The following is a 26,825-nucleotide window of genomic DNA, read 5'->3' as shown; positions in this document are numbered from 1 at the left end:
CATCGAATGTCGCTAGAGACGAAAAAAGTGTCCAATCGGCTTGGGCAAACTTCCAGCGTCGCGGGTGCATGTAGGGCAGTTGAGGCTGCAGTCTAAGGACACATGGAAAGTGGTCACTCGAGTGTGTATCATCAAGGGCAAACCATTCGAAGCGCCGAGCTAGCGGAACAGTACCGACCGCAAGGTGCAAATGAGATAAATTTGTCGTGGAGGCAGACAAAAATGTAGGGACCTCAGTGTTGAGGCAAACTAGATCCGCTTGGTGGAAGACATCTAGCAATAGTGAGCCACGTGGACAAGGATGTGGAGATCCCCAAAGCGGGTGGTGGGCATTGAAGTCCCCAACCAGCAAATATGGGGGTGGAAGCTGACCAAGAAGATGAAAGAGATCAGCTCGTGCCATTGGTGTGGACGATGGAATGTATACAGTACAAAGAGAGAACGTGTATCTGGAAAGGGAAAGACAGACGGCGACAGCTTGGAAGGAAGTGTTTAAATGGATTGGGTGATAATGGAGAGTTTCATGGAGAAGAATCACGAGTCCTCCATGTGCTGGAGTGCCTTCAACAGAGGGGAGATCATATCGGACGGACTGAAAATGAGGGAGAACAAAGCGGTCATGGGGACGCAGCTTTGTTTCCTGAAGACAGAAGATGACTGGCGAGTAGGATCATAAGAGGATCGACAATTCATCCCGATTGGCTCGAATACCGCGGATATTCCAGTGGATAATGGACATAGGGTGAACAGAAAATGGAGGAATGTGACCAAGGTCGCTGTCAACTCAACGACTGCTCAGAGCTTGCGACCGACAGCATGGAATGGCATTCAGCCGAAGGCAGAAGATCCTGATCCATAGGTTGGTCTGGAGCAGCTCCTGCCACCAGCAACCGGCCGGTTGATCGGCCACCAGCAGTGCGCCTCGGCGACACAGAAGACGGCCGAGGGCGATTTCCGCCAGGTGGTGCTGTAGATGGGACACACCTTGGCGGAGAAGGAGAGGAACTGGGTTTCTTTGTAGCCTTCTTGGAAGTATGATGTTTAGAGGAAGGAGGAACCGATGGTTGGGAAGTTGCCGTACGTAAAAACTCTTCACGAGTATGCTCTTTTTTGGAAGTCTTGGTGTCTGACTTGTGGGCTCGAGATTTAGCAGAACTCGACGAAGGGCGAGCCAGAGAGTGGGCAGGCGAAAGTGGTGAGGTTGAATGGGCGATCTTTGCGCTGGCCAATCTGATGACCGTGGCACTAAAGGTGAGGTCGCAAGTCTGCGTGGCCGCCTCCTTTGTTGGCCGAGGAGAAGCAATGACAGTGCTGTATTTTCCTTTCTGAGGCACGGTGGGCTGTCGACTGGCGAATAATTTTCGAGCAGCAAAGGTCGACACCTTTTCCTTCACTCTGATTTCCTGGATGAGCTTTTCGTCCTTTAAAACGGGACAATCTTGAAAGGAAGCAGCGTGGTCACCTATACAGTTGATGCAGCGAGGGGATGGAGGTGGACAAGCACCCTCATGGGCATCCTTGCCACACGTAACACATTTGGCCGGATTGGAACAGGACTGGCTGGTGTGACTGAACCGCTGACACCGATAGCAACGCGTAGGGTTTGGGACGTAAGGGCGAACGGAAATTATCTCATAGCCTGCTTTGATTTTTGATGGGAGTTGAACTTTGTCAAGTGTCAAGAAGACAGTGCAGGTTGGAATGATGTTCGTGTCAACCCTTTTCATAACCCTATGAACAGCCGTTACGCCCTGGTCAGACAGGTAGTGCTGAATTTCTTCGTCAGACAATCCATTGAGGGAGCGTGTATAAACGACTCCACGCGAGGAATTTAAAGTACGGTGCGGTTCCACCCGGACAGGGAAGGTGTGTAGTAGTGAGGTACACAGCAATTTTTGTGCCTGGAGGGCACTGACTGTTTCTAACAACAGGGTGCCATTCCGTAATCTGGAACAAGACTTTACAGGACCTGCAATTGCGTCGACACCTTTCTGAATAATGAAAGGGTTGACCGTGGAGAAGACGTGACCTTCGTCAGACCGAGAAACAACAAGGAACTGTGGCAACGATGGAAGAACTGACTGTGGCTGAGACTCAGTGAACTTATGTTTGTGAGCAGACATAGTGGAAGGTGAGGAAACCATTGCGGAAGAATCCCCCATGATTACCGGGGTCTCCGATGACGCGCTCCTCCCTTGTGGGGGCCCTCTCTGAGGGCACTCCCGCCTTAGGTGATTGTTCACACCTCAGGTCACACCTCCCGACAAACGGACGGAGGGACCAATCGGCACTTTCGGAAGGTATCAGCTCGGGTAATCACCCCTCCCTGGGCCTGGCCGTTACCAGGGGGTACGTACGTGTCCTACCTGTCTACCCGGGGCGGGGAATTACGCGTTACCCCGTCACCGGCTACGCATGGAAGTGCGTGGGTCGGCCTTCAGACACGCACAGGGAAGAAGAAAGAGAAAGGGAAAGGAAAGAAGAGAGGTCTCAAACGCCGCAGCGGAGAAAAGGGTAAAGAGAAGAGGTAAGGAAAAGAGAAGGACAAAGGAAGGATGAAGACATACAAGCAAGGAAGGCGAAGAATGTGGTACATTCACAAGCGTCCGTCTCCGGACGTATGCACACACCATACTCCCAGAGGGGGAGAAAGGGAAGGAAAGAGCCAGAGGTGACGGGAGGGGGGGGGGGGGGGGGAAGACGAAGATGGGGGATGGGGAAGGATGCGGAAAGGGAAGGTATGCAGCCCGGAAAGGAAGGGAGGCCACATCAGCTCGGGGTCTCGTGCTCGCTACGCACGTATCCACTAAAGAGTTGTGGATCCCCTGGGGGGATGCAACTGATGTGAAAAATTGGGTAGGAAACAGCAACACAAAACACAAATTCAGCATAGTGCATGAGCACAACTTTGACGGTGGCGTACTGTGAGTGTACAAATTGTATTTACCCCACACTGTAATGAGATATGGATCTCCTCCACCTTTGAAAATAATTTCGGTATGATGGCTGCATTTTCTGAATCAGATCAAATAAATACATAAAAATAAAGTCCACTGGTCATAAAGAACATTTTTCACTACAAGCTCTCCAAATTAAGTGCTACAGGTTTCTTAATTTCAAAACATCATCATAAATTATGCACACTTAAGGCAAGCTATGTCAGACGATAAGCTTTTATACAAACAGTTTATTTATGATTGTATAATAATGACTATGAATAAGACAATTTTCTTTTCAAAATTTTTGTTCACAAACTATAACTTTACCAAAGACTAACTTCAGCAGCTTTTGTTTCGTTTGCATACAAATACTTTTATACCCTGGTGCAATACAAAAATCACTGTGTACTGGGCACTCCTTCCCCTTCCCTCCCACCCTGGTGGTTAGTCACGCCTGCCCCCTTGCAGACGCATCCACATCATCCAGCAAGGCTGGCAGAGAAGGCAACACAGCGAGCATGTGGAGTCCGAGAAACAGCTGTGATTGGCTGCTACCTGGCCTCTACCACTCAACTCACAGAAACATCAATCATACAATACTTTTAATTGGAGTGTAATTTGTTATTTATCCTATTTGTAATCCAAGACTTGTTTTACAACTTGATCGGAAAGCTAACCTTGGCTTTCCCTATCAGTCACACCATTAAACAGCTGGGTGGCAAAACACATAAGTAACTCAGTGGTAATGGGCCTCTATGCAAATAGGGTATCAGTTGAGGAGCACAGCTTTCAACAGTTTTTGAGCCTGAAAGGCACTGTCAGTCCCAATTAATAGTGTTCCAATACTTAGGCGACAGCATGGTTTCACTGGGCCTGCCACTCCTTAATGAACGGCAAATGGATTTAACTTAACCAACAAAATGACCTTTCATGCATGATACTACTAGATAGCGAAGTGTAGCTGGGATATTCATTATTTTCGTTGCTTGAGCCCATTTCTGTTTCTTGGACATTGGTGGAGTAAATCAGTTTGGTGCACCCATTGTGGTTCGAACGTCCACGACTGCCAGCATCTCCAATGGTTAGCTCCTTCCTTCCGGGGGTTCTCCTAACAGGAGTACTAATCTGTACTGATCTGTATCAGGAGTTACATGCAAACCTTACCTGTTGAATGGGGTACAGAGTACAAGGAATGACACGTTACCCAGTCAGCCTTTATGCATCAAATGGGTGAGAAGGCATTTTCAACTTTTTGCGGCGTAATTAATAGTCCATTAAATTTCGAGCATGCAGCCAAGCAAATATCTGCGACTCAGCATCTCCATTACATGGTGAGTAGCAACTTTCCTTCTCATAATATTTTTACATTCCATGCTGGATTTTCCATTGTTTAGAATTTCTTCTTCTGATATTTCGGCCGCATATTGTCCAGCCATCCCCAGAGCGAGTCGCAAGACTGACAAGGTGGCAATGTGGCCTTATATGCTGCCTTTACGAAGGTGCAGATAAGAAGATGTGAAAAGGAAGACCTAAAATTCCAAATCAGAGGAACCAACGAGTAAAGAAATGAAAGGCAGACTACACTTAAAGGCAGTGCGTTGCAGCATCTTAAGTGAACAAGAAGGGCCTAGTAGTGAAAATGCAGACTGTTATGGGGAAGGGGAAGCAATGCCAATACTGGCTGGTGACCAAGTGCACACCAATTATTTGCTCAAAAGCCATAAGACAGAGGGGGAAGAACACGAAGATAGACATGGAGCAAGGAAAAGTAGGGCAAAGGCTGGTGCCCTAAAGACTTGTAAGTCCCTGAGGGGGATGGTGTGACACTAGTGTTGTGCAAGACATGCGAGACACTGGCTCATTCTTTAAATGCCAAATCCATATCATACCCTAAACTACAGTTAATTTTCAATTGTAAATAATATTAAATGTATCACATTACTGAAGACATTTCATTTCATAGAACGTGACTGCTCAACATATTACTCTTCTCTTCTGTGGAAATGAAACTGTTAAGTAATTCACCAGAGTTGTGCAAAATATTTAATAATCAAAGTCCAGGACAGAGTAATAATAATATTATGAAAAGGATAGATTGCTACTAACCATATACAGGAGATAATGAGTTGCAAGTAAGCACAATGAAAAGACTGCTATACATTTTAGGTTTCTGCCAAAAGGTATTCTTCTGAAGTAGGAAACACACATTCAAGCAAGCGAAACTCTCACACACATGACCACAATCTCTGGTCACAGCAAAAGCTAAAATGGATAGCAGTCTTTTTGTTGTGCCATGATCTGCGACTCAACATTTTTTTCCATATGGTAAGGAGTAATCTATACTTTTGATAATATTTTTGATGTTTAGTAATCCCTTCTCAGCAGCAGCAGCAGCAGCAGCAAATTAAAATTTTATTGGTACAGGTCAATATGCAGATCTTTAAAACTGGTGTTCAAAGATGACTACAATGCATACCACTACAGGAAATAAGCAATCATGAAACTGAATCACTTATTCATCACTAAAGAGTAGGGACTCCCACAGGCATGATGAAAATTCAACTAGGATTATGAAGATCACCGCACCTTACATCAGTTCTGTACTGTCACTAGTGCAATGTACCTTTGTCAGTTTCTCGAAAGATTGAAATACAAATTAGTGAACCCACTTTACAAAAAGAGTGAAAATATACTGTAAGGAAATTACCAGTCTATTTCCTTGCACCCTTTTTTTTTAATTAAAGAAAGCAATGTGTATGATAGTAGTTGCATATCTAAGTACACATAATTTAGTGTCAAGACTTCTCAGTTTGGTTTCAAACCTGCCCAACTGCTGAACGCATTAATGCGGCACTTATGGGATTCAGGGAGGTGAGCCTGCCTTGGACCAAAGCCACCTTTCAGATCAAGATGAAGTCTGGTAAGACCCCGGTCAGCTTGGATGTTGTTTTTAGAGTGTTTCCCACATCCAACTAGGTAAATACTTGGCTGGTACACGTATACCACCTCAGGTAAACACCTGGAAAACATTCTCACACTTAAACACGAGATTTGTTCTAGATGCAGACAGATGGGGTATACAAATTCTGTCCCAGGGAGCAGTTGTGTCAGGAAGGGTAACTGGCCATCAACTGTCACTAACATTGCCATATAACAATGCTGACTCTGTAGAGAAATGAGAAAAGGCAAGGATGAAGAGGAAGAGAAGGAAGAACTCAGCTTGTCTTTAGGAAGGGGTAAATGACAGGCTGAGTACAGCAGGTAATTTCTTTGATTTAACAATAGTGCGGATCATACAATAATTTTGTGAAGGTTTGAACATTATGGGATTAGCGCAAAAGCTTAACAGTGATTCACTTGATATCTGAGAAGTGGGAAGATGAATGTTTTACTAAAAAAGGAGGAAGAGGGCTGAATCTGACTGGAGACATAAAAAGCAGGGATGGTAGAGAGAGGATAGGATGGCAGGGGTCACCACGCAGATCTGTTCTGGCTCCACTGCTTTTTTTTGTTATAGAGGGTGACCAAAAAGGTCAGTTAACATTTAAACATACACTAGTTCACAGAATAATGGAGGCAGAGAGGTAAAACTTGACAAACATGACTGAAATTACATAGGATGTATTGAAACCAGAAATGAGTGCAAAAACTGGCCAACAGATAGTGCTGGACAGCAACACGTCAGTGGTGCCACATGAGAATTGTGTATAAAATGGGCTTTAATGAGAGAGGGAATAAGATGCACCCACACTTGCAGCATATTGACTTCACCAGAGAAAGACACTGTTAGTGAACATTTACAATCAGAATGGAGCGTCCACTACCGCAGCTTTATGATCCTATCATAAGAAGATTAGTCAAATGGATAAAGGTCGCTGTGGAGAAAATGATCACGAAGTTCGAGGGCACAGGGCCACTTAGACCAGGTGGTGGTTAGGGAAGTGAGAGCGCTCCCGCTCCCTCATCATCTCGGCAGTGATCGCTTGCAGTATAATGAGGCAGTCTGTAGTTATGTTGTGCACCGGAGTGCAACCAATGCACTGTTTTCAGATCAATGGTCACAGTCAGGTGTAGCATAACCTTGGATGTGAACAAACACATTTACTTATGACAGAGTGCTTAAACGGGAGAGTAGCTCTTTTTAAATTGACGATAAAGTATCACAACGGACGGGTTAGAAGGTTTAAAGTGTAGATTAAATACACCAACATCAATTTACAACATTTTAGTGCAGAATGCCAATAAGTTTATGGTATGCTATGGTATCTTCAGATTTTAGTGTGCTTCAAAACTCTTAAACACAGTGATAAAAATTCATTTTACAGCAATATTACAATACCTTGCACACTAATGGTTATGGACAGTTGGAAGACAAACAGCAAGAAGTGAAGGCGCATAAATTAAACGAAGTGCTATTAAGTGATGTGACTGCAGATGGGAGCAGAGAAATAAACATCTGAATAGCCTTTCTCAACGTTTTCACTATGTAAATATACTTCCCTCTCTAGGGCAGGACGTTCACATTTCCTCAGCACAAATTCCATGACTTTACAAGTCTGCAGCTACAATTATGTTGTCGTTTTGATCTATGAGTACGTAATTGTGCGAGAAAATTTTTTGTGCATTGAAGAGAATGAAATTTACCCACAGAAGCTGCTTACTGACAGCCTTCAACTGCTGAGCTTATCTTTGAATTATCAATGGTAAGAAACTGGCAATTTAGTGGATTGCAAACTAAGTAATATTGTGTGTAATGTTTAAATAAAATGGCAACAAAATATAAGTTTGTCAATTAAAATTTTGCCCTAAAGTGGCATTCACCATAAAGCTGCGTCAGTTGGAATACATACTATGTTTCATACTGAACTGCGCCATATTCTGTGCTTCATTAAAATATTAAGATGAGTTTCATTTTATTGTCATTTATTATTAATACAACAGTTTTAGCAAAATAAATCTGTGACATTGCACCGCCTGTTCCCAACATTGTCTCTCGACAACACATACTATTGATGAATGATAGCCAACAATTGTTACAAAGAATACTGTGTTTGCTAAAAAATAAATTGCTATGCTAGTAATTGTTTTTGTGTCATACGAAGTGTCATTTCTTGGTCTTCCGTGCACTTTTTTTGGTTTCAATCAAACTCATGTTGTTTCAAGCACATGTATCAATTTTTACCTCCCTACCCACATTATTCCGTGAAGTATTGAATTTTCAAATGTTATTGGATTTTTTTGATCCCCCTGTATGTCAATGATCTGACACAAAAATTGTTCCATTTACAAATGACAATTGTTATTGTGAAAGATGTGGAATGTAATAGAAATGGTGCAGGTAATATGATAGACTGTGCAGTCAAATTAAACAGGACTGCATAGCGCCCAACGCCTTGTTTCACTCCAGCTGTAAAGTGTCAGTGCAATGGTAGAATGTACACATGGAAGATAAGTCCTCTAACATGTAAGAGAAAACTATGCTGTAAGTTTCAGCTTCCTCTGGGGAAAGTCAAAAATTTTTGGAAATGAACATTTGCAAATGATGTGAAAAAGAAACTTCACATCATTTGCAAATGTTCATTTCCAAAACTTTTTAACTTTCCCCAGAGGAAGCTGAAACTTTGTTGGTGGAGTTTTATTTGAAAATTCAGACTAGTGTTCAATTAAACACTAATTTTAAAGATAAAATTTGTTGCTTAAAATTACATTTCTCTCTCACATTCACAACAGTGTTTTGGAACATAAATAATATCAGCATACATAAAATTAAAAACAGTATGCATCATTGTAATGAAAGACTACTCTGGTGTCGTCATAATATACCACTAATACACCTCTCTGTCTAACTTTATTGCTCACCAGTATATCGGCCAACAGCTGAAACTATGGCAATTTGACCTCCTGGCACCTTTGCTCCATACTGATACCCTAGCTCAGCTCCAAGTGCCACATTCTTCGTAACTGATTGTAAATAGTGACCAATGATAAGACCTGTAAGAACACCTTACTTGAAAACTATGACATATACAAATATAAAGTTCACAACATGTTCACAGTACACTGAAGCCCAATGGAAAAATTTAATAATAGTTGAATTTTCTCTACCACTGTCACCCTTTATAGAAATAATAAATCAAATCTGTCCACAAAATAGAATAGAAAGTAAGAACTGAATAATAAAGAAATGACATTTAAAGCTAGGTAGACATAAATTAGGAGGTTGCACTTAGCAAAACAACAGGATCACAAAGTGATAAAGCCACCTTTTTTATGATGTTTGGTCTTGCTGACCACTTTTTCAATTAAGACTTGCAATACACACTCAGATTATATTAGTTGGGACACTGAAATTACCAAACACATGCTTACCCGATTCATTAATGATATCTAGATTTCCGAAGGTTAATGATGCAGTGTAGTCATCCCCCTTGTAATCAGTTGTTAGCTGGACTCCTGTGAATACCTTACTCTGTATCTGAGCTGCAAACTTTGTCCTTGTTCTTGTTCCAAATTGATGAATGATATTTGCATTTAGATTTCCTTCAGGGTCTATATCGCCGAGAAGTACAGGAAATGCTTCTGTTGGAGACATCTGTTTAGTTCCCACATATGTTGCACCAAATCGGTAACCTGATGGTGCAATGGCACTCAGGTTTATTGTGTGAGATACCTGAAAGTAATTGCTAAGCCCTTTGTTCACAATCAGCCTTGCACCCTCAAATACAGCAGGAAATACATCTGAAAAAAGAAAAAGATTGGATTAATAAACTTAGATGGAACATGTGTTTGCATGTGTGTGTGTGTGTGTGTGTGTGTGTGTGTGTGTGTGTGAGAATGGGGGGGGGGAGATGTTTCCAGACAGACTTTCTGGCGAGTACTCAATTCTGGGAGGCAAAATGAGTATTGACGTCAGTAAACACTAATTACTTAGGTTTTGGAACTAACAGTTCTTTCATCAATCAGGGAGGGGAGAGATGAACAGGATGGGGAAGGTTAAAAGAGTGAGAGGGATCCCCCTGTAGTCAGGATGAGGGTAGACAAAAGAAGAGACATATATATAGAAATTAGGGGCAAGATAGATGAAAAGTGCAGTTATGAAACTGGACAAAAAAAAAGTATTGAAAAAAAGAGGGAGGGTAGATGTGTTATCAGAGATTAAGTTGAATACTATTTTGGGATGCTAAGATGTATTGGATGGTTAGTGGCACTCCAGATTTCAGGGAAATTAGTAATGGGTGGTAGTATCCAAATAGTCTGAAGTATAGCAAGCACTCAGGTACATTGGGTCGTGCTGTACTGCATGTTTGGCAGCTGGGTATTGGTTGCCCCAAGGTGGTTAGTTCTATGCCCATACAAGGCACCCATTTTAGAGGTAGTCACCTATATTAATAATAAAAGTTCTGCAAAACCATCATATGCTTGAACACACTAATATCCGAAAATTATAAACAGATTTTCATGGAGGTTTTCACAGGTAACTTGAGTGTAGCTTGGGGCATCATATGGGCTTTATTTAAACAAAATTGGATCATTGGCAGGGGGGGGGGGGGGGGGGGGAGATCATAATTTAAAGTTTCAATGTGACATGGCCAAACATTTTTACTCTTTGAAAAAGCTGTTTACTCTTGACATTTGAAATTTACCACATTTGTGAAAATGCTTTTATCAACTGATATGTTCCATGTAATATGATTCAACATTGACTACAACACTTGTACAATCCTCAACATGTTTAATCCATATGGACAACATTAAATACGGGAATAACTCTGCCTGTTACATTTTGACGACAGCTGCTGAACTGAATTCAATGAAATTTTGTACAAACATAGCTTGAAACCTGAGGAAGAATATAAGCAACTTTAGAAAGCAAAAATCGATTCCTAAGGCCCTCTGCACAATGAGTGACTCAAATGAAACTCATGGCCGAAGCGTGTTGGTATCCTGTCGACTGTTAATCACTTCCTGTGGAGTTGAATAGTGCTTCACAGACAGTGTGACTGCAGAGTGGCACACCAGTCAATTGCCTGCAACCAGATGCCAGCAACTTGGCATCCAGATTGCCAAGCAATCTGAGACACGTTGTGCGTTGTGCCCTCGAACACAGCTCTGTACTTGTTTAATTTGAAGATGTACAAGTGAGTTGGCTGGTTTGTTTAAAGAAAAGGGGGGAAGGGACCAAACTGCAATATCACTGGTCCTTGTTCCCGGTAAAATAATTACACGAGGGAAAGAAGAAAAGAAAGGAGACATACAGCACAATAACAGGAGAATGGAAGAACCAGAAGAATGACAGGACAACCAACACTATTATGGACAAAACAGGTAAAGAAAACCGCAGAGAGAAGAAAGAAACAGGCAGAAAGGATAAGAACAAGAGAGTAGATGACCTTGGCTGGCCGACCGCGACAATAAAAAGGAAAAGCCAGCTACTCTGCGACACATTAAAACATCCAGTCTAAAATCATTAAATTGGCAAACAAAAAGCAACAAAGGGCATGCGCGAAAACTTATATACAATGATAAAACCCACCATCACGTACAAAATGTATAACTAAATTAGCCGATGTGACATTGTCAGCTAAAATTAATGACAACGAGTGCAGTAACTGAAGAGTCCGTCGCAGGGCAGCCAAAGGAGGACAGCTCACCAAGATATGGGCCACTGTCAGCCGAGCGCTGCACCGATACTGAGGTGGGTCATCACAGTGCAGGAGGTAGTGCTGTGTCACCCAAGCGTGGCCAATGCAGAGCTGACAGAGAACCATAGAGTCCCCATGAGAGGCCTGTGTGGAGGTCTTCCGCACATTTGTAGTCTCCTTAGTGGTAAGCAGGCTGCTGTGCATACTGAGGTTATGCCAATCCGTCTCCTAAAGCCGCAAAACCTTGTGGCGTCGTAGTGAATGCAGGTCATTTGCACAGAAGCCGATCTCCATAAGCAGTTTCCCCGTAGCCTGTTTGTCCAGCCTGTCGGCAAGTTCGCTGCCTGGGATCCCGACGTGACCTGGGATCCAGGCAAACACCACTGACTGACTGGACCGTTCCAGAGCATAGATGGACTCCTGGATGGTCACTACCAAAGGATGACGAGGGTAGCACAGGTTGATAGCTTGTAGGTTGCTCAAGGATACAGTACACAGAAGAAACGCCTCCGCAGGGCATGAACGGATGTTCTTCAGAGCACGAGATATAGCTACCAGCTCGGCAGTGACAACACTGCAGCCATCGGGTAAGAAATACTGTTCAATATGTCCTCCATGGACATATGCAAGCTGACGTGATCACCAGCCATCGAGCTGTCTGTGTAAACCACTTCATGGCCTCGGTACATGTCAAGGATCGAGAGGAAATGGCAGCGGAGAGCTGTGGGGTCAACTGAGTCCTTAGGGCCACGTGGAAGGTCCAGGCGAAGCTGCGGCCTAGGTGTACACCATGGAGGTGTACGTGAATGGACCTCAAGTATAGGTGATAAAGGCAAGGACTCCAGTTCGGAAAGAAGGGATCTGGTACGAACTGCAATTGTAAGCCCTGACCTGGGCTGCCGATGCAGGAGATGAGCCGCCATGGGTGGGAAAAGGAGACGGTAATTCAGATGCGCAGGAGACCTACAAACATGTGCAACGTAACTGGCCGGCAGTTGTGCATGCCTAACCTGCAATGGAGGGACTTCGACCTCCAGCAGGACACTGGTCACCGGACTCATCCTAAAAGCTCCTGTCGCTAGGAGAACGCCACAGTGGTGCACTGGGTTGAGTAAATGCAACGTTGAGGGTGCCGCCAAACCATAAATCAGACTCCCATAGTGAAGGCGGGATTGAACAAATTGAACAAAGGCTCTGTAGAGGTGCAACAGTGTAGAGCAATCTGCACCCCAGCCGGTGTTGCTCAGGCAGCAGAGGGCATTGAGGTGCTGCCAGCACTTCTGCTTAAGCTGACGAAGGTAGGTCAATCGGGCATCGAAAACCAGTCCTAAGAATCTATATGTCTACACTACATTGAATGGACATCATTAAGGTAAAGTTCTGCTTCAGGATGAATGGTATGATGCCGACAGAAGTGCATAACACGCAACTTTGCAGCCAAAAACTGGACACCATGGGCTAGAGCCTACGACTGCGCCTTGTGGATGGCTCCCTGTAGGCACCGCACAGCAACACCAGTACTGGTGGAGCAGTACGAAATACAGAAGTCGTCTGCATACAGAGAAGGTGAGACAGATGGCCCTACAGCTGCTGCTAGACCGTTAACAGCCACTAAAAATAGAGATACACTCAATACAGAGCCCTATGGGACCTCATTCTCCTGGATATGGAGGCCAACTATGGGAGGCACTAACTTGGACACGGAAAGTACGAAGCGACAGGAAATTTTGGATAAAAATCGAGAGCAGGCCTCTGAGACCTCACTCGTATAATGTGGCATGGATATGATGTCGCCAGGTCATGTCATAAGCTTTTCGTAAATAAAAGAAGACAGCAACCAGGTGTTGGAATCTGGAAAAGGCACCCTAAGAGCAAGGAATCGCATTTTCTGCCGCAGAAAGTATTGTTGTAGTCACCTGCTAACCATCACATTGATGTTACCGTGTGGGGGAAATTCAATGGTGACACCAGAGGTGAAAGTTTCCCGGTCTGCCTTGTTTAAAGCCTATCTGGGCAGGCGTCCATGTGCCTGACGTCGGGGCAGTGACAGGAAGAGGGGGGAGTGGTCACTACCACACAGGTTATCATGTGCTCTCCAGTGGACAGATGGGAGAAGTCCTGGGCAGAAATTGATAAATCAATGGCTGAGCAACTACCATGAGCCACACTGAGATGTGTGGCGGCCCCAGTATTTAAGAGGCAGAGGTCGCACTGAGACAGTAAAGTTTCAACATCTCTGCATCGGCCAGGAAGCACAGTGCCACCTCATAAGAGGTTATGGGCGTTAAAATCTCCCAAAAGTAGGAAAGGTTTAGGGAGTTCACAAATCAGTGCAGCTAATACACTTCGGGGTACTGCGCCATCTGGAGGAAGATATACACTGCAGAGAGTTATTTCCTGTGTTGTCCTTACCCTGACAGCAACAGCTTCAAGACGGGTTTGAAGGGGCACAGGTCCCCTACAGACAGTTTAGGGCATAAACGCAAACTCCACCTCACACTATTATAATTGCTACAGTTCCTGTAACATCCCTTTAGTCGTGGAGGGGAGCGGTCCCCATTGCCGGGAACCAGGTTTCCTGGAGGGCAATGCAGAAAGCAGGTTAAAGCTTAAAAGTTGCTGTAGCTCAGCCAGGCAGTAGAAAAAACCGTTGCAATTCCACTGGAGGATGACATGATTGTAAGGCTGGGAAGGCATGAATGCTCAAGGAGGCAGTTTACGCCTCAGGGTCACCTGCTGCCACAAACTTAGTTCCTGAGCAGTCTGTATCCATTGTGTCTGAGGGTGTGGTGAGATCTAGGTCCTCAGCAAACACCAGAATCTCCACCTCATCCTCAGAGCTTGTAGGTAGCAGTGGTGTGGGTGCCACCACAATTCCCTTGGTCTTGGGGATCTTCTTTTTGGATTTCTCTCGCTGCTCCTTGAGTTTCTCTGGCTGTGAAGACTTCACTGATTCAGTAGCAGAAACCTGGGAAGAGAGTGACCCAAGGGACCCTTTCCTAGCGAGAGGAGCCGAAGAAGACATGCTTCTCCGGCGCAGAAGTGGGGACTGATGGACTGATATCCCCCATGGTTTTTTGTTTTTTTTTGTTTCTGGTTTTAGGGCGCAAAACTTCTATGGTCATTAGCGCCCAGCCCGTGACGTAGGAAACAGGAAAAAAACGAAATTTAAAACCAGCAGCAATGGGAACAAAGTCATAAAATTTGGGCAGAAGGAATGCTTAAAAATCCACTATAGAAAGGGGTTGGTTGTCCCCAAAAAAAAAGCTTCAAATGACTGACGTCATTTCACTGTCACTAATAATCTGGAGAGCGCGGTCGGCTCAGCGCGTGTCATCTGCTAAAATCGACGATAGATCAGGCGATAGCTGGAGACGGGAGCGTAACGGATTAAAATAGGGGCATTCAATTAAAAGGTGTCTGACCATCCACAGCTGAGAGCAGTGGGGACAGAGTGGGGGAGGATCACCGCCTAAAAGATGTCGATAGCTAAAAAGACAGTGCCCTATCCGGAGTCTAGCTAAAATTACCTCATCCCGACGACGCGTTCGGGAGGAAGAGGTCCAAGCGCAAGGAAGGGCTTTCACTTCCCGCAATATATTATGGTGAAGTGTTGACCAATGCGCATGCCATAAATGAGCAACTTGGCGACATAAACCGCTCCGTAGATCGGTAATGGGAAGCGGCTGAATAGCTGGCCGAGGAAGAGAGACTGCAGCCTTGGCTGCTATATCGGCCGCCTCATTCCCACAGATACCAGCGTGTCCCGGGAGCCAGAGGAACGCCACCGAGACGCCCCCCAGGTGGAGCAAGCGCAGACAGTCCTGAATCCGGTGGACCAGAGGGTGCACAGGGTAAAGGGCTTGGAGACTTACGAGAGAGCTAAGAGAATCTGAGCAGATTATGTACTGTATCCACTGATGGCGGCGGATGTAGTGGACAGCCTGGAGAACAGCGTAAAGCTCCGCAGTATAAACCGAACGCTGGTCGGGAAGCCGAAAGTGATTTGGGGTGTCGCCAACAATATAGGCACTCCCTACACCTAACGATGTTTTCGAGCCGTCGGTGTAAATAAATGTGGCGTCCGTCATTTGTGCACATAGAGCAGCAAATGCCCGATGGTAAACAAGTGTAGGGGTACCATCCTTGGGAAATTGACATAGGTCTCGGAGCAAGTCGATCCGGGGACGGAGCCAAGGCGGTGCTGTACCCCAAGTTGTCAAGAAGGCTTTAGGAAAGCGGAAGGAAAGATAATGGAGCAGTTGACGGAAGCGGACTCCCGGGGGTAGTAGGGAGGAGGAGCGGCCTGCATACCCTACATCAAAGGAGGCGTCGAAAAAAGGTCATGGGCTGGATTAGCAGGCATGGAAGACAGATGGCTAGCATAACGACTCAGAAGGACTGCCCGCCGATTGGACAGCGGAGGTTCAGCAGTCTCAGCATAAAGGCTTTCCACAGGGCTGGTGTAAAAAGCTCCAGACACTAAACGTTATCCACGGTGGTGGATAGAGTCAAGACGCCGAAGAATAGACGGCCGAGCAGAGGAGTAGACTATGCTTCCATAATCCAATTTCGAGCGCACTAAGGCGCGATAGAGGCGGAGAAGGACCACTCGGTCCGCTCCCCAGGAGGTACCATTCAGGACACGGAGGGTGTTAAGGGAACGCAGACAGCGAGCCGAAAGATAGGAAACGTGGGAGGACCAGCACAGTTTTCTGTCAAACATAAGACCCAAGAATTTAGCGACGTCAGAAAACGGAAGGTTGACAGGACCTAGATGTAAGGAGGGCGGAAGAAACTCCTTACGTCGCCAAAAATTAACACAAATGGTCTTACTGGGTGAGAAACGGAAGCCGGTTTCGATGCTCCACGAGTGGAGGCGATCGAGACATCCTTGAAGACGTCTTTCAAGAAGGCTGGTCTGTTGGGAGCTGTAGTAGATCGCAAAATCGTCCACAAAGAGGGAGCCCGAGACATCAGGAAGGAGACAATTCATAATTGGATTGATGGCGATGGCAAACAGTACAACACTCAGCACGGAGCCCTGGGGTACCCCGTTTTCTTGGGAGAAAGTACGGGAGAGAGTAGTCTTCACCCGCACCCTAAATGTGCGCTCTGCCATAAATTTGCGAAGAAAAAAGGGCAGCCGGCCCCGAAAGCCCCAAGAGAACAGTGTGCGGAGGATGCCTGTGCTCCAACAGGTATCGTATGCTCTCTCCAGATCAAAAAATATTGCTACCGTTTGGCGTTTCCGGAGAAAATTGTTCATGATATAAGTGGAGAGAGCAACAAGATGGTCAACTGCAGAACGATGCTTTCGGAATCCGCATTGGGCTGGTGTTAAAAGACTGCGGGATTCCAGCCACCAAGCTAAACGGTAATTCACCATACGCTCCAAAACCTTACAGACACTACTCGTGAGAGAAATGGGGCGATAGCTAGAGGGTAGATGTTTGTCCTTTCCAGGTTTCGGAATGGGAACGACAATAGCTTCCCGCCATCGCCTGGGAAAGGTACTGTCGGTCCAAATTCGATCATAAAGGCGAAGGAGGTAACGCAGACTATGGGTTGATAAATGCAGCAACATTTGGACATGGATACCATCCGGTCCTGGGGTGGAGGGGTGAGAAGAAGAGAGGGCATGTTGGAGTTCCCGCATGGAGAAAACAGTATTGTAGCTTTCGTGATTTTGAGAGGAGAAAGCAAGATGTCGCACTTCCGCTGCACGTTTCTTCGGGAGAAACGCTGGCGGGTAGTTTGAAGAGCTCGAAATCTCAGCAAAGTGCTGACCCAATGAGTTAGAAATTGCGACGGGGTCCACTAAGGTATCATGCGCGACAGTGAGCCCAGAAACCGGGGAGTGAAGGTGTTAAATGAGCTAATAAAGAATTTCCAGCTTGCCTTCTAGCTATCGCGGATGACGCGACGGCATCGCGCACGGAGCTGCTTATATCGGATACAGTTGGCCAAAGTTGGATGGTGACGGAAAATGCGAAGAGCACGTCGCTGCTCACGTATGGCGTCACGGCATGCCTCGTTCCACCAAGGAACTGGGGGGCGCCGGGGCAATTCGGAGGTGCGTGGTATTGAACGTTTCGCAGCTGTGAGAATAACGTCGCTAACATGTGTGACCTCATCGTCGACGCTGGGAAAGCGACGGTCATCGAATGTCGCTAGAGACGAAAAAAGTGTCCAATCGGCCTGGGCAAACTTCCAGCGTCGCAAGCGCATATATGGCAGTTGAGGCTGCAGTCTAAGAACACATGGAAAGTGGTCACTCGAGTGTGTATCATCAAGGGCGAACCATTCGAAGCGCCGAGCTAGCGGAACAGTACCGACCGCAAGGTCCAAATGAGATAAATTTGTCGTGGAGGTAGACAAAAATGTGGGGACCCCAGTGTTGAGGCAGACTAGATCCGCTTGGTGTAAGACGTCTAGCAATAGTGAGCCACGTGGACAAGGATGCGGAGATCCCCAAAGCGGGTGGTGGGCATTGAAGTCCCCAACCTGCAAATATTGGGGTGGAAGCTGATCAAGAAGATGAAGGAGATCAGCTCGTGCCATTGGTGTGGACGATGGAATGTATACCGTACAAAGAGAGAACGTGTATCCAGAAAGGGAAAGACGGACGGCGACAGCTTGGAAGGAAGTGTTTAAGGGGATTGGGTGATAATGGAGAGTATCATGGAGCAGAATCATGAGTCCTCCATGGGCTGGAGTGCCTTCAACAGAGGGGAGATCATATCGGACAGACTGAAAATGAGGGAGAACAAAGCGGTCATGGGGACGCAGCTTTGTTTCCTGAAGACAGAAGATGACCGGCGAGTAGGATCGTAAGAGGATCGACAATTCATTCCGATTGGCTCGAATACCGCGGATATTCCAGTGGATAATGGACATAGGGTGAACAGAAAATGGAGGAATGTGACCAAGGTTGCTGTCAACCCAACGACTGCTCAGAGCTTGCGACCGACAGCATGGAATGGCATTCAGTCGAAGGCAGAAGATCCTGATCCATAGGTTGGTCAGGAGCAGCTCCTGCCACCAGCGGTCGGATGGTTGACCGGCCACCAGCAGTGCGCCTCGGCGACACAGAAGACGGCCGAGGGCGATTTCCGCCAGGTGGTGCTGTAGATGGGACACGCCTTGGCGGAGAAGGAGAGGAACTGTGTTTCTTCGTAGCCTTCTTGGAAGTATGATGTTTAGATGAAGGAGGAACCGATGGTTGTGAAGTTGCGGTACGTAAAAACTCTTCACAAGAATGCTCTTTTTTCGAAGACTTGGCGTCTGACTTTTGGGCTCGAGATTTAGCAGAACCCGACGAAGGGTGAGCCATTGAGTGGGCAGGCGAAAGAGGTGAGGTTGAACGGGCGATCTAAGCCCTGGCCGATCTGACGACCGTGGTACTAAAGGCGAGGTCGCAAGTCTGCGTGGCCGCCTCCTTTGTTGGCCGAGGAGAAGCAAGGACAGTGCTGTATTTTCCTTTCTGAGGCACGGTGGGCTGTCGACTGGCGAATAATTTTCGAGCAGCAAAGGTCGACACCTTTTCCTTCACTCATTTCCTGGATGAGCTTTTCGTCCTTAAAAACGGGGCAATCTCGAGAGGAAGCAGCGTGGTCACCCATACAGTTGATGCAGCGAGGGGATGGAGGTGGACAAGCACCCTCATGGGCATCCTTGCCACACGTAACACATTTGGCTGGATTGGAACAGGACTGGCTGGTGTGATTGAACCGCTAACATCGATAGCAACGCGTAGGGTTTGGGACATAAGGGCGAACGGAAATTATCTCATAGCCTGCTTTGATTTTTGATGGGAGTTGAACTTTGTCAAATGTCAAGAAGACAGTGCGGGTTGGAATGATGTTCGAGTCAACCCTTTTCATAACCCGATGAACAGCCGTGACGCCCTGGTCATACAGGTAGTGCTGAATTTCTTCGTCAGACAATCCATCGAGGGAGCGTGTATAAACGACTCCACGCGAGGAATTTAAGGTACGGTGCGGTTCCACCCGGACAGGGAAGGTGTGGAGAAGTATGCAGCAATTTTTGAGCCTGGAGGGCACTGTGTGTTTCTAACAACAGGGTGCCATTCCGTAATCTGGAACAAGACTTTACAGGACCCGCAATTGCATCGACACCTTTCTGAATAATGAAAGGGTTGACCGTGGAGAAGTCGTGACCTTCGTCAGACCGAGAAACAACAAGGAACTGTGGCAACGATGGAAGAACCGTCTGTGGCTGAGACTCAGTGAACTTACGTTTGTGAGCAGACATAGTGGAAGGTGAGGAAACCATTGCGGAAGAATCCCCCATGATTACCGGCGTCTCCGATGGCGCACTCCTCCCTTGTGGGGGCCCTCACCGAGGGCACACCCGCCTTAGGTGATTGTTCACACCTCAGGTCACACCTCCTGACAAACGGACGGAGGGACCAATCGGCACTTTCGGAAGGTATCAGCTCGGGTAATCACCCCTCCCTGGGCCTGGCCGTTACCAGGGGGTACGTACGTGCCCTACCTGTCTACCCGGGGCGGGGAATTACGCGTTACCCCGTCACCGGCTACGCATGGAAGTGCGTGGGTCGGCCTTCAGACACGCACAGGGAGGAAAAAAGAGAAAGGGAAAGGAAAGAAGAGGGGGTCTCGAACGCCGCAGCGGAGAAAAGGGCAAGGAGAAGACGAAAGGAAAAGAGGAGGACAGAGGAAGGACGAGGACTTGCAAGTGAAGAAAGCAAGGAACTTGGAACAGTTTCGAGCGCCCGTCTCCGGACGTAGGCACAAACCATACTCCCAGAGGGGGAGAAAGGGAAGGAAAGAGCCAGAGGTGAGGGGGGGGGGCGAAGATGGGGGACGGGGAGGGATGCAGAAAGGGAAGGTATGCAGCCGGAAGGGAAGGAGGGCCACATTAGCTCGGGGTACTGTGCTCGCTACGCACGTGTCCACAAAAGAGTTGTGGGCCCCCTGGGGGGACCCCCCACTCCCCCATGGTCGTGGGAGTGTAGCTCCCGAAGAAGGTGGCGCAGGAGCAACAGGGAGGGAAGTGGCCCCACCATCAAGGGGGCAGGTATAGTCTTCTGGCTCTGAGAGGTGACTGGGGTTGAAGGAGCTAATGGGGCTAGAACTGTTGTAGTGGCGGCGTAACACGATGTCATATGTACAGGATGTAGGCGTTCAAACTTCCTCTTAGCCTCAGTGTAGGTCAGTCGGTCCAAGGTCTTGTACTCCATGATTTTCGTTTTCTTCTGGAGCATCCTGCATGCAGGCAAGCAAGGTAAATGGTTTTCTCCGCAGGTGACACAGATGGGAGGCGGGGCACATGGAGTATTGGGATGCGATGTGCATCCGCAATCTCGACATGCGACACTGTAAGTACAGCGGGAAGACATATGGCCGAATTTCCAGCATTTAAAGCACCACATTGGGGGAGGGATATAGGGCTTTACATCAGAGCGGTAGACCATCACCTTGACCTTAATGTATCACCCTCGAATGCCAAGATGAACTCACACATGGCAACCTGATTATCCCTCAGACCCCGGTGGACATGCCAAACGAAATGTACACCTCGCTGCTCTAAACTGGTGCGCAGCTCATCATCAGACTGAAAAAGAAGGTCCCTGTGAAATATGATACCATTGACCACCTTTAAGCTCTTATGGGGCATGATGGTTATAGAAACATCCCAAGCTTGTCATACGTGAATAACACCTGTGACTGGGCAGAGAATGCTGTTTTGATCAAGACTGACCCTGACCTTGTCCTCTAAATGGTAAACAAAAAACTGAGGCTTCATCGTCATGAAGGATTCCCCATCAGGTACCGGGGCAAATAAGAACTGCTGCCATCCTTAGCCTGATGTTCCTCCCATGGTGTGGCCAGAGGGGCAGGAGGGGAGGGGGGGGGGGGGGGGGAAGGGGGGGAGGGGGGGGGACAATTTGGAGTCTTACTTCTATGCACTGAATTGAGCATGTGAACGCTTAGAGACTGCTGGTGATTGACCACCACCAAGAGATGATGTACTACGCTTCATCACGTGTCATGCACCCGATGCCACCCAGCCACAGCAAAGGCCACCTGGCAGGATGGCCATTGTCGAGAGTCCCGATGCCCCATGCTGACGGGCACCTACTCCTTGGCATACGTGGGGAGTTAACGGCGCATGCATCAGCCGAGCGATCCCTGTGTGGTCAGGGGGCTACAACCAACAGGGTACATTTCGGCTCTACCACAATGGACTGTCTACCATGCTGGATATCAGGTGCAAGCAAGCAAACAAGTCCATTATCATTGTCAGCATAGAAAACGATAATGCACAGTTGAAGGAGAAATACGCACCCAGGAGGGTGACCTCCCCCAAAAGTTGGAGAATGAGCAGAAGTGCAGACCCATGTCAATGAAGGATGCAATAGGTCTCAACACATGGACACGATGCACCATGTAGGCACCCTTCCCCACTTGGCCCGCTCTTCAGGAAAATTTTGAAAAACGGAGGTGAAACTCTACAGGGGACCATCACAAAGGCTGAAATGTGTGAGAGTCCTTTTCGTTGCCTCTTACGACAGGCAGGAATACCTCGGGCCTATTCTAACCCCCGGACCTGCAAGTGAGTTGTGAACATTAGCTTCATATGAGATGCTGAAAAACATGTTTTACACAACTACAAGCTTCCAGGCTTAGAGGACAAGGTCAGGGTCAGTCTTGATCAAAACAGCATTGGTGTGAAGAAAAGGTCATACATGTAGTAGTGCACCATACAACTATTGTTTAAAATAATTTTTCTTCTTTTCTCATTTGAGTACAATAGCAAGAGAATCATGTCTTCCTTTGAGCTCAAATTTGTACTTGACATGCTGAGTGTAAACAGAAGTTGCTCAGGTGTGAGAAACAATGTCTTCTCTTCTCCACGCTCATGCATGATTGCCATTTCTAATTTCACAGCTGTGCTAGATGTGAAACTGCACTGCCAGCTAGTCGGTAACCATTAGCCGATTTAGATCGCCTCCTGAGAGAGTGAAGTAGAGGATGGAACATCTTTGCTTTTGTCAGTGGACAAACATTATTTTAAAAAAATTATTAAAATTTGTCGCATAATGTCCACATTGTATGATGGATAGTTACTTCAGCAACATGAGGCATACTTGTGTACTCCTGCCCGCACACTGTGCGGCAGCAACACTGTGCGTACTGCCCTTTATGCATTGGGGCAGTGGAGTGGTGAGGGTGGTGGGGGGGGGGGGGAGTTCAAGAGGCAGACATGTGAGGGCAGCTGACATTATTGCATGGACAACACATTACTCACTATCACCTATACAGACAAGTTAGTTGATAAACAGTATATGTTGCTTCACAAGTTGCTCTGCCTTTGATATTTTAGGATTTACAATGGTAGGGCTGGAGTAGATGGTAGTGTGTGGGTGCACAGGGAAGGTTGTACTTTTGAGGACAGCTGCATGGGAGACATGGGGGTTAATTCCAAGTGTTTTGGAAGGAAGGAAAGTAGGAAGGAAGGACGATTATGGTCTAACATACTGTCAACAACAAGGTCATTAAAGGTGGAGCGCAAAAGATGAATGTGGAAGGATGATCGCCATGCCTGTAACAATTTACAGAAATCTTGGGAAATCTAAATCTGGATGCCAAATGCAGATCTGAACAGTTGTGCTTCCGAAAGCAAGTCCAGTGCGTTCACCACTGCATCACCTTGCCAGGCGAGTGTTTCGGAAGTGGGATATGTATTGGTAGAAGGATAAGAGGAGGCTACAGATCAGGAAATTTGTTTGTAAAATAAGATCTATGGGACAGCTGCGGAAAAGGAAAGTCCAGTACAGATTGTCGGTGCAGGTGTCGAGGAATTCAGTGGTGGAATGAGTACATCTGGGCACTGTTACCAGCTTTCGACTGCAAAATTCAAACAGATGTGCTCAGAAATAATAGTGATCTACAGAGCCGAGATGATGCTGATGCACTGCCAAAGAGAGAGATACAAAAACTGGGTTACACAATCAGTCGAGGTAGACACACGAAGCAGCTATACTGAGCCCAATGAAACTGCCAGCGACTTACTACCATTGACTCTACTTAAGCCGGTACGAAATGGTCATTTTATGTATAAGGGTTGGTACAATGGGCCCACATCCCGCTAGCACTCAAATTAAATCTGACATCTTTTATTATGTTCTAAACTTGTTTAGCACTCTCTGGAGAATGCAATATCACAAATCATATGACTGGGAAGTAAGTTAAAGCCCAAATAACACGATAAAGTTTAAAGAGGGTGGGGGGAATCTTTTGTCCCAACTTACCTTGATATATTTCAGTCTGTTTTTCTGATAGAGCTACGGAGTAAAATTGGCAATAAACTTCACAGTTTAACTGGGTATTCCGAGGCAGTGGAGATCATGGTAGAAAAACTGTTGCACAACAGCTGCAGTGCACATTGTAAGAATAGCTTGCAGGTTTTACACCACTGTCACATTACTTACATTTTGATGAAATTCGCAATAGTCTGACATTTTGGAATGAATTCATTGGGTCAAATTAAGTGTGTAATTCCACCCCTCTGCTCTGACCTGTGATGTAATGATGGTGTGGTGTGTGACATCACTATGGTGCAGTGTTTTTCAGATCTGTAATTCCCACTCATGTTAGAGAGAATTGTCAGTATGTCTTTTTATTGTGTAATGCTGCTTAAGGACTAATTGAATTTCTGTCTAAGTTATAGCGTACTTTGTTAGCACATTTTACAGTTAATGTGGAACATTAGTGCATACGTGAAAAATTGTATAAAGGTGTTGGGACAGTCCATGGTAGGTTAACCACTGCTGGTTGTTCCTTTTAAAGTGAGAAAACCAGCATCCTCATCGCCATGGTGACCACACCCAATTGCAGCCATTAGTGTGTTTCTTTACAACAGGTTCTCAAGCCTGATAAGGGTTTCCTTATATAGGATCTTAAGCTGATGATACATTTCATGTGTCAGAGGCCACAGCTACAAGAACTCTCTCATGATCCTACACTTGTTTAATTCTAGCCACTAGAATTTACAGATTCATTAATTTTCTGTACAATGTCAAGAGGAAAACTATACTGCTGCCCAAATGATGTCACTAATCGGAATGTTTGAGAAGAAATTTTGATAAGACAAAACCCAAAAAATTACATCAAATTATTAGAGATACAAAACAGAGGAAACTACTCTTCTTATTGGATTCCTAACTCCATGTCACTTTTCTATACAAATTTGTACAGCTAAATGATGCAAGACAAAAAAAGAGAGAAAAAAGAACACCCTTTGCTTGCAGTTTTTAGGAATAAAGCTCATTTCCTAGTCATCAGGACTTTTGTTATCTTCCACAGACAATACTAAAAAAATTAAGAACACAATAAAAGTTGTCTGATTTGATCTGAGTGCCAGAGGAATATAGGCCCATTTTCAATGCATCTCCACCTTGTTCCTTTTTGGGGCCTTATAAGCTCGCATTCCATAAGGAAATATAGGTTTTCTGCGTTTTTAGAAAAATAGTAAACTTTGGTCACAATTTGTAAACTACTGTAAAACAGATGGAGAATGAAATTACATATCCAAATACCTTTTGTGTTTACGCCATTACGTGCAAAGTTTCAGGTGTATCCCGCAATCACTTCCGGATATACAAACAGCTAAACTTCATATTTTTTCTGACTTTGCTTCAAATTATCCATATGCAAATCGCCCAGAAAATATTTTTTTTATTATTTCGTTTAGAAATGTGCACAAAGTTGTACAAGGTGGTCTAGTTTTGTTTCTTACAAGAAAATATTGCCTAAGCTGTTAAGTCTCAAAGTTCCCGAAAACTCACGTGTGCACTGTTTATAGCTGCGCTATGGGATCAAACAAATGACTATATCTCTGCATGTATTAAGCTGCCGTAAGTAAAACTTAACTACTGTTTAGCGGAAGCAGGTGTGAATGTGCACATATAATTAGAGATGGTCATGCAAGCCTTTTGTTTTTCTTTCTTTGAAAATTTGAGCACTTGGCACAGAATGGCCGATAGTTCCGTACGAGTCCTTCCATACTAGTACTGAATCCCAACATCTGATATAACCAGCAGTAATTACGCAAAGTCACCGTAACAATTTGGTTTGTATAATTACGTTACATATTTTCGAATGTGGAAAAACGGTTTTATCTGCGGGATAAAAGTAAGGTTAGTATCCACACCTTTGCACTTCTTGTGGAGATCTTCAACAGTGCCAGGGTTTTCTAGACCTTTGGTGTCGCTAGTGCCTGTTGTTTCGCCTATCTGTTGGATCTTGCTGCTACTAATGTCTTCTGCTTTTGGTGCAGCAGGCGGAAAACCAACTGTCGGCGGCGGCGGTGGTGGTGGTGTCGGGGCTGCCGTCGTCTGCGGCGGCGGTGGAGGTGGCGTCGTGAATGTGCTTGCCGGTCCCGGTGATGCCATAGAGTTACCCATTTTTAATTACGCGGTGATGTGTATTTACTTACAACAGAAACGCCACAACTACAGATCAATTAAAACTTTACCCCACAGGCCTACTAACAATTCACATTTCACACCACAAATCCAAAATTCACAAGTTCCAAAGAGACCTCACTTCTGCACCTCAGTCGTTGATATCTTCTTCCTTAACACTCTGTTGTATTCTCTGGTGAAAACTATGAGATCACACATAACACGAACAGAACGAAAATTTTAAAAAATAATGCATATTATGTCATAAGAACGGAATTTTAAATAATTGTAATTACAATTCTTCTGATGCTGTTAGGGGATATAGTTCGGAATTGTGAACTGTGCTCTAACGCTCAATTAATATCTCTGTTCACTTCACAATCAATGGTTAGAGGATAGAGAGGCGTCGCTGGTTAAAGTCTGATAAGTAGTGATGTGAAGATACGTACAACGCCAGTTTGCTCAGAGGAAAAAACGTATAAATGTGAAATGTAGTGTATTTGATGTTTTATGTCTGTATTACATGTTTTTTTGTAATATAAATGGCTTTAGATACAAATTGGATCGTCAGAAAATTACGCTTTTGTAATCTTAAATCTGACGGGTATCATAGTTATTTTTTGGAAAAAATAAAAATTGTTGCAAAACTGATCAGTGATTGATCTTCAGCTTGCTAATGTAATCTGTTTAATTATACATTATATTGTAAATATGAAGGCGGCTCACCATGACTGTATCCAAAGTAGATAGAAAGATAATGCGTGATATAGAGTTTTCTTGGGATAT

General features: G+C 45.5%; 2 protein-coding genes across 3 annotated transcripts in view; one reads left to right on the top strand and one right to left on the bottom strand.

Moving 5' to 3' along the window:
- Positions 1–26,176, bottom strand: part of LOC124544758 (mitochondrial import receptor subunit TOM40 homolog 1-like) — a 57,232-nt gene extending 31,056 nt beyond the window's left edge. Inside the window, exons 1-3 of the mRNA XM_047123425.1 lie at positions 25,787–26,176; positions 9,309–9,677; positions 8,799–8,930 (exon numbers count right to left, since the gene is read on the bottom strand). Of these exons, the coding sequence (XP_046979381.1) occupies positions 8,799–8,930; positions 9,309–9,677; positions 25,787–26,039 (754 nt within the window). The 5' untranslated portion in view covers positions 26,040–26,176. The remainder of the gene's footprint in view (positions 1–8,798; positions 8,931–9,308; positions 9,678–25,786) is intronic.
- Positions 26,177–26,429: 253 nt separating this feature from the next.
- Positions 26,430–26,825, top strand: part of LOC124545300 (serine/arginine repetitive matrix protein 1-like) — a 184,470-nt gene continuing 184,074 nt past the window's right edge. For both annotated transcript variants that reach the window (XM_047124197.1, XM_047124195.1), the window contains exon 1: positions 26,430–26,530. The gene's annotated coding sequence lies outside the window, so the exon portion shown is untranslated. The remainder of the gene's footprint in view (positions 26,531–26,825) is intronic.

The sequence above is a fragment of the Schistocerca americana genome, chromosome 8 (assembly GCF_021461395.2).
Source record: "Schistocerca americana isolate TAMUIC-IGC-003095 chromosome 8, iqSchAmer2.1, whole genome shotgun sequence".
Classification (NCBI taxonomy): Eukaryota; Metazoa; Arthropoda; class Insecta; order Orthoptera; family Acrididae; genus Schistocerca; species Schistocerca americana.
This window is presented reverse-complemented; position numbering and strand designations above follow the sequence as displayed.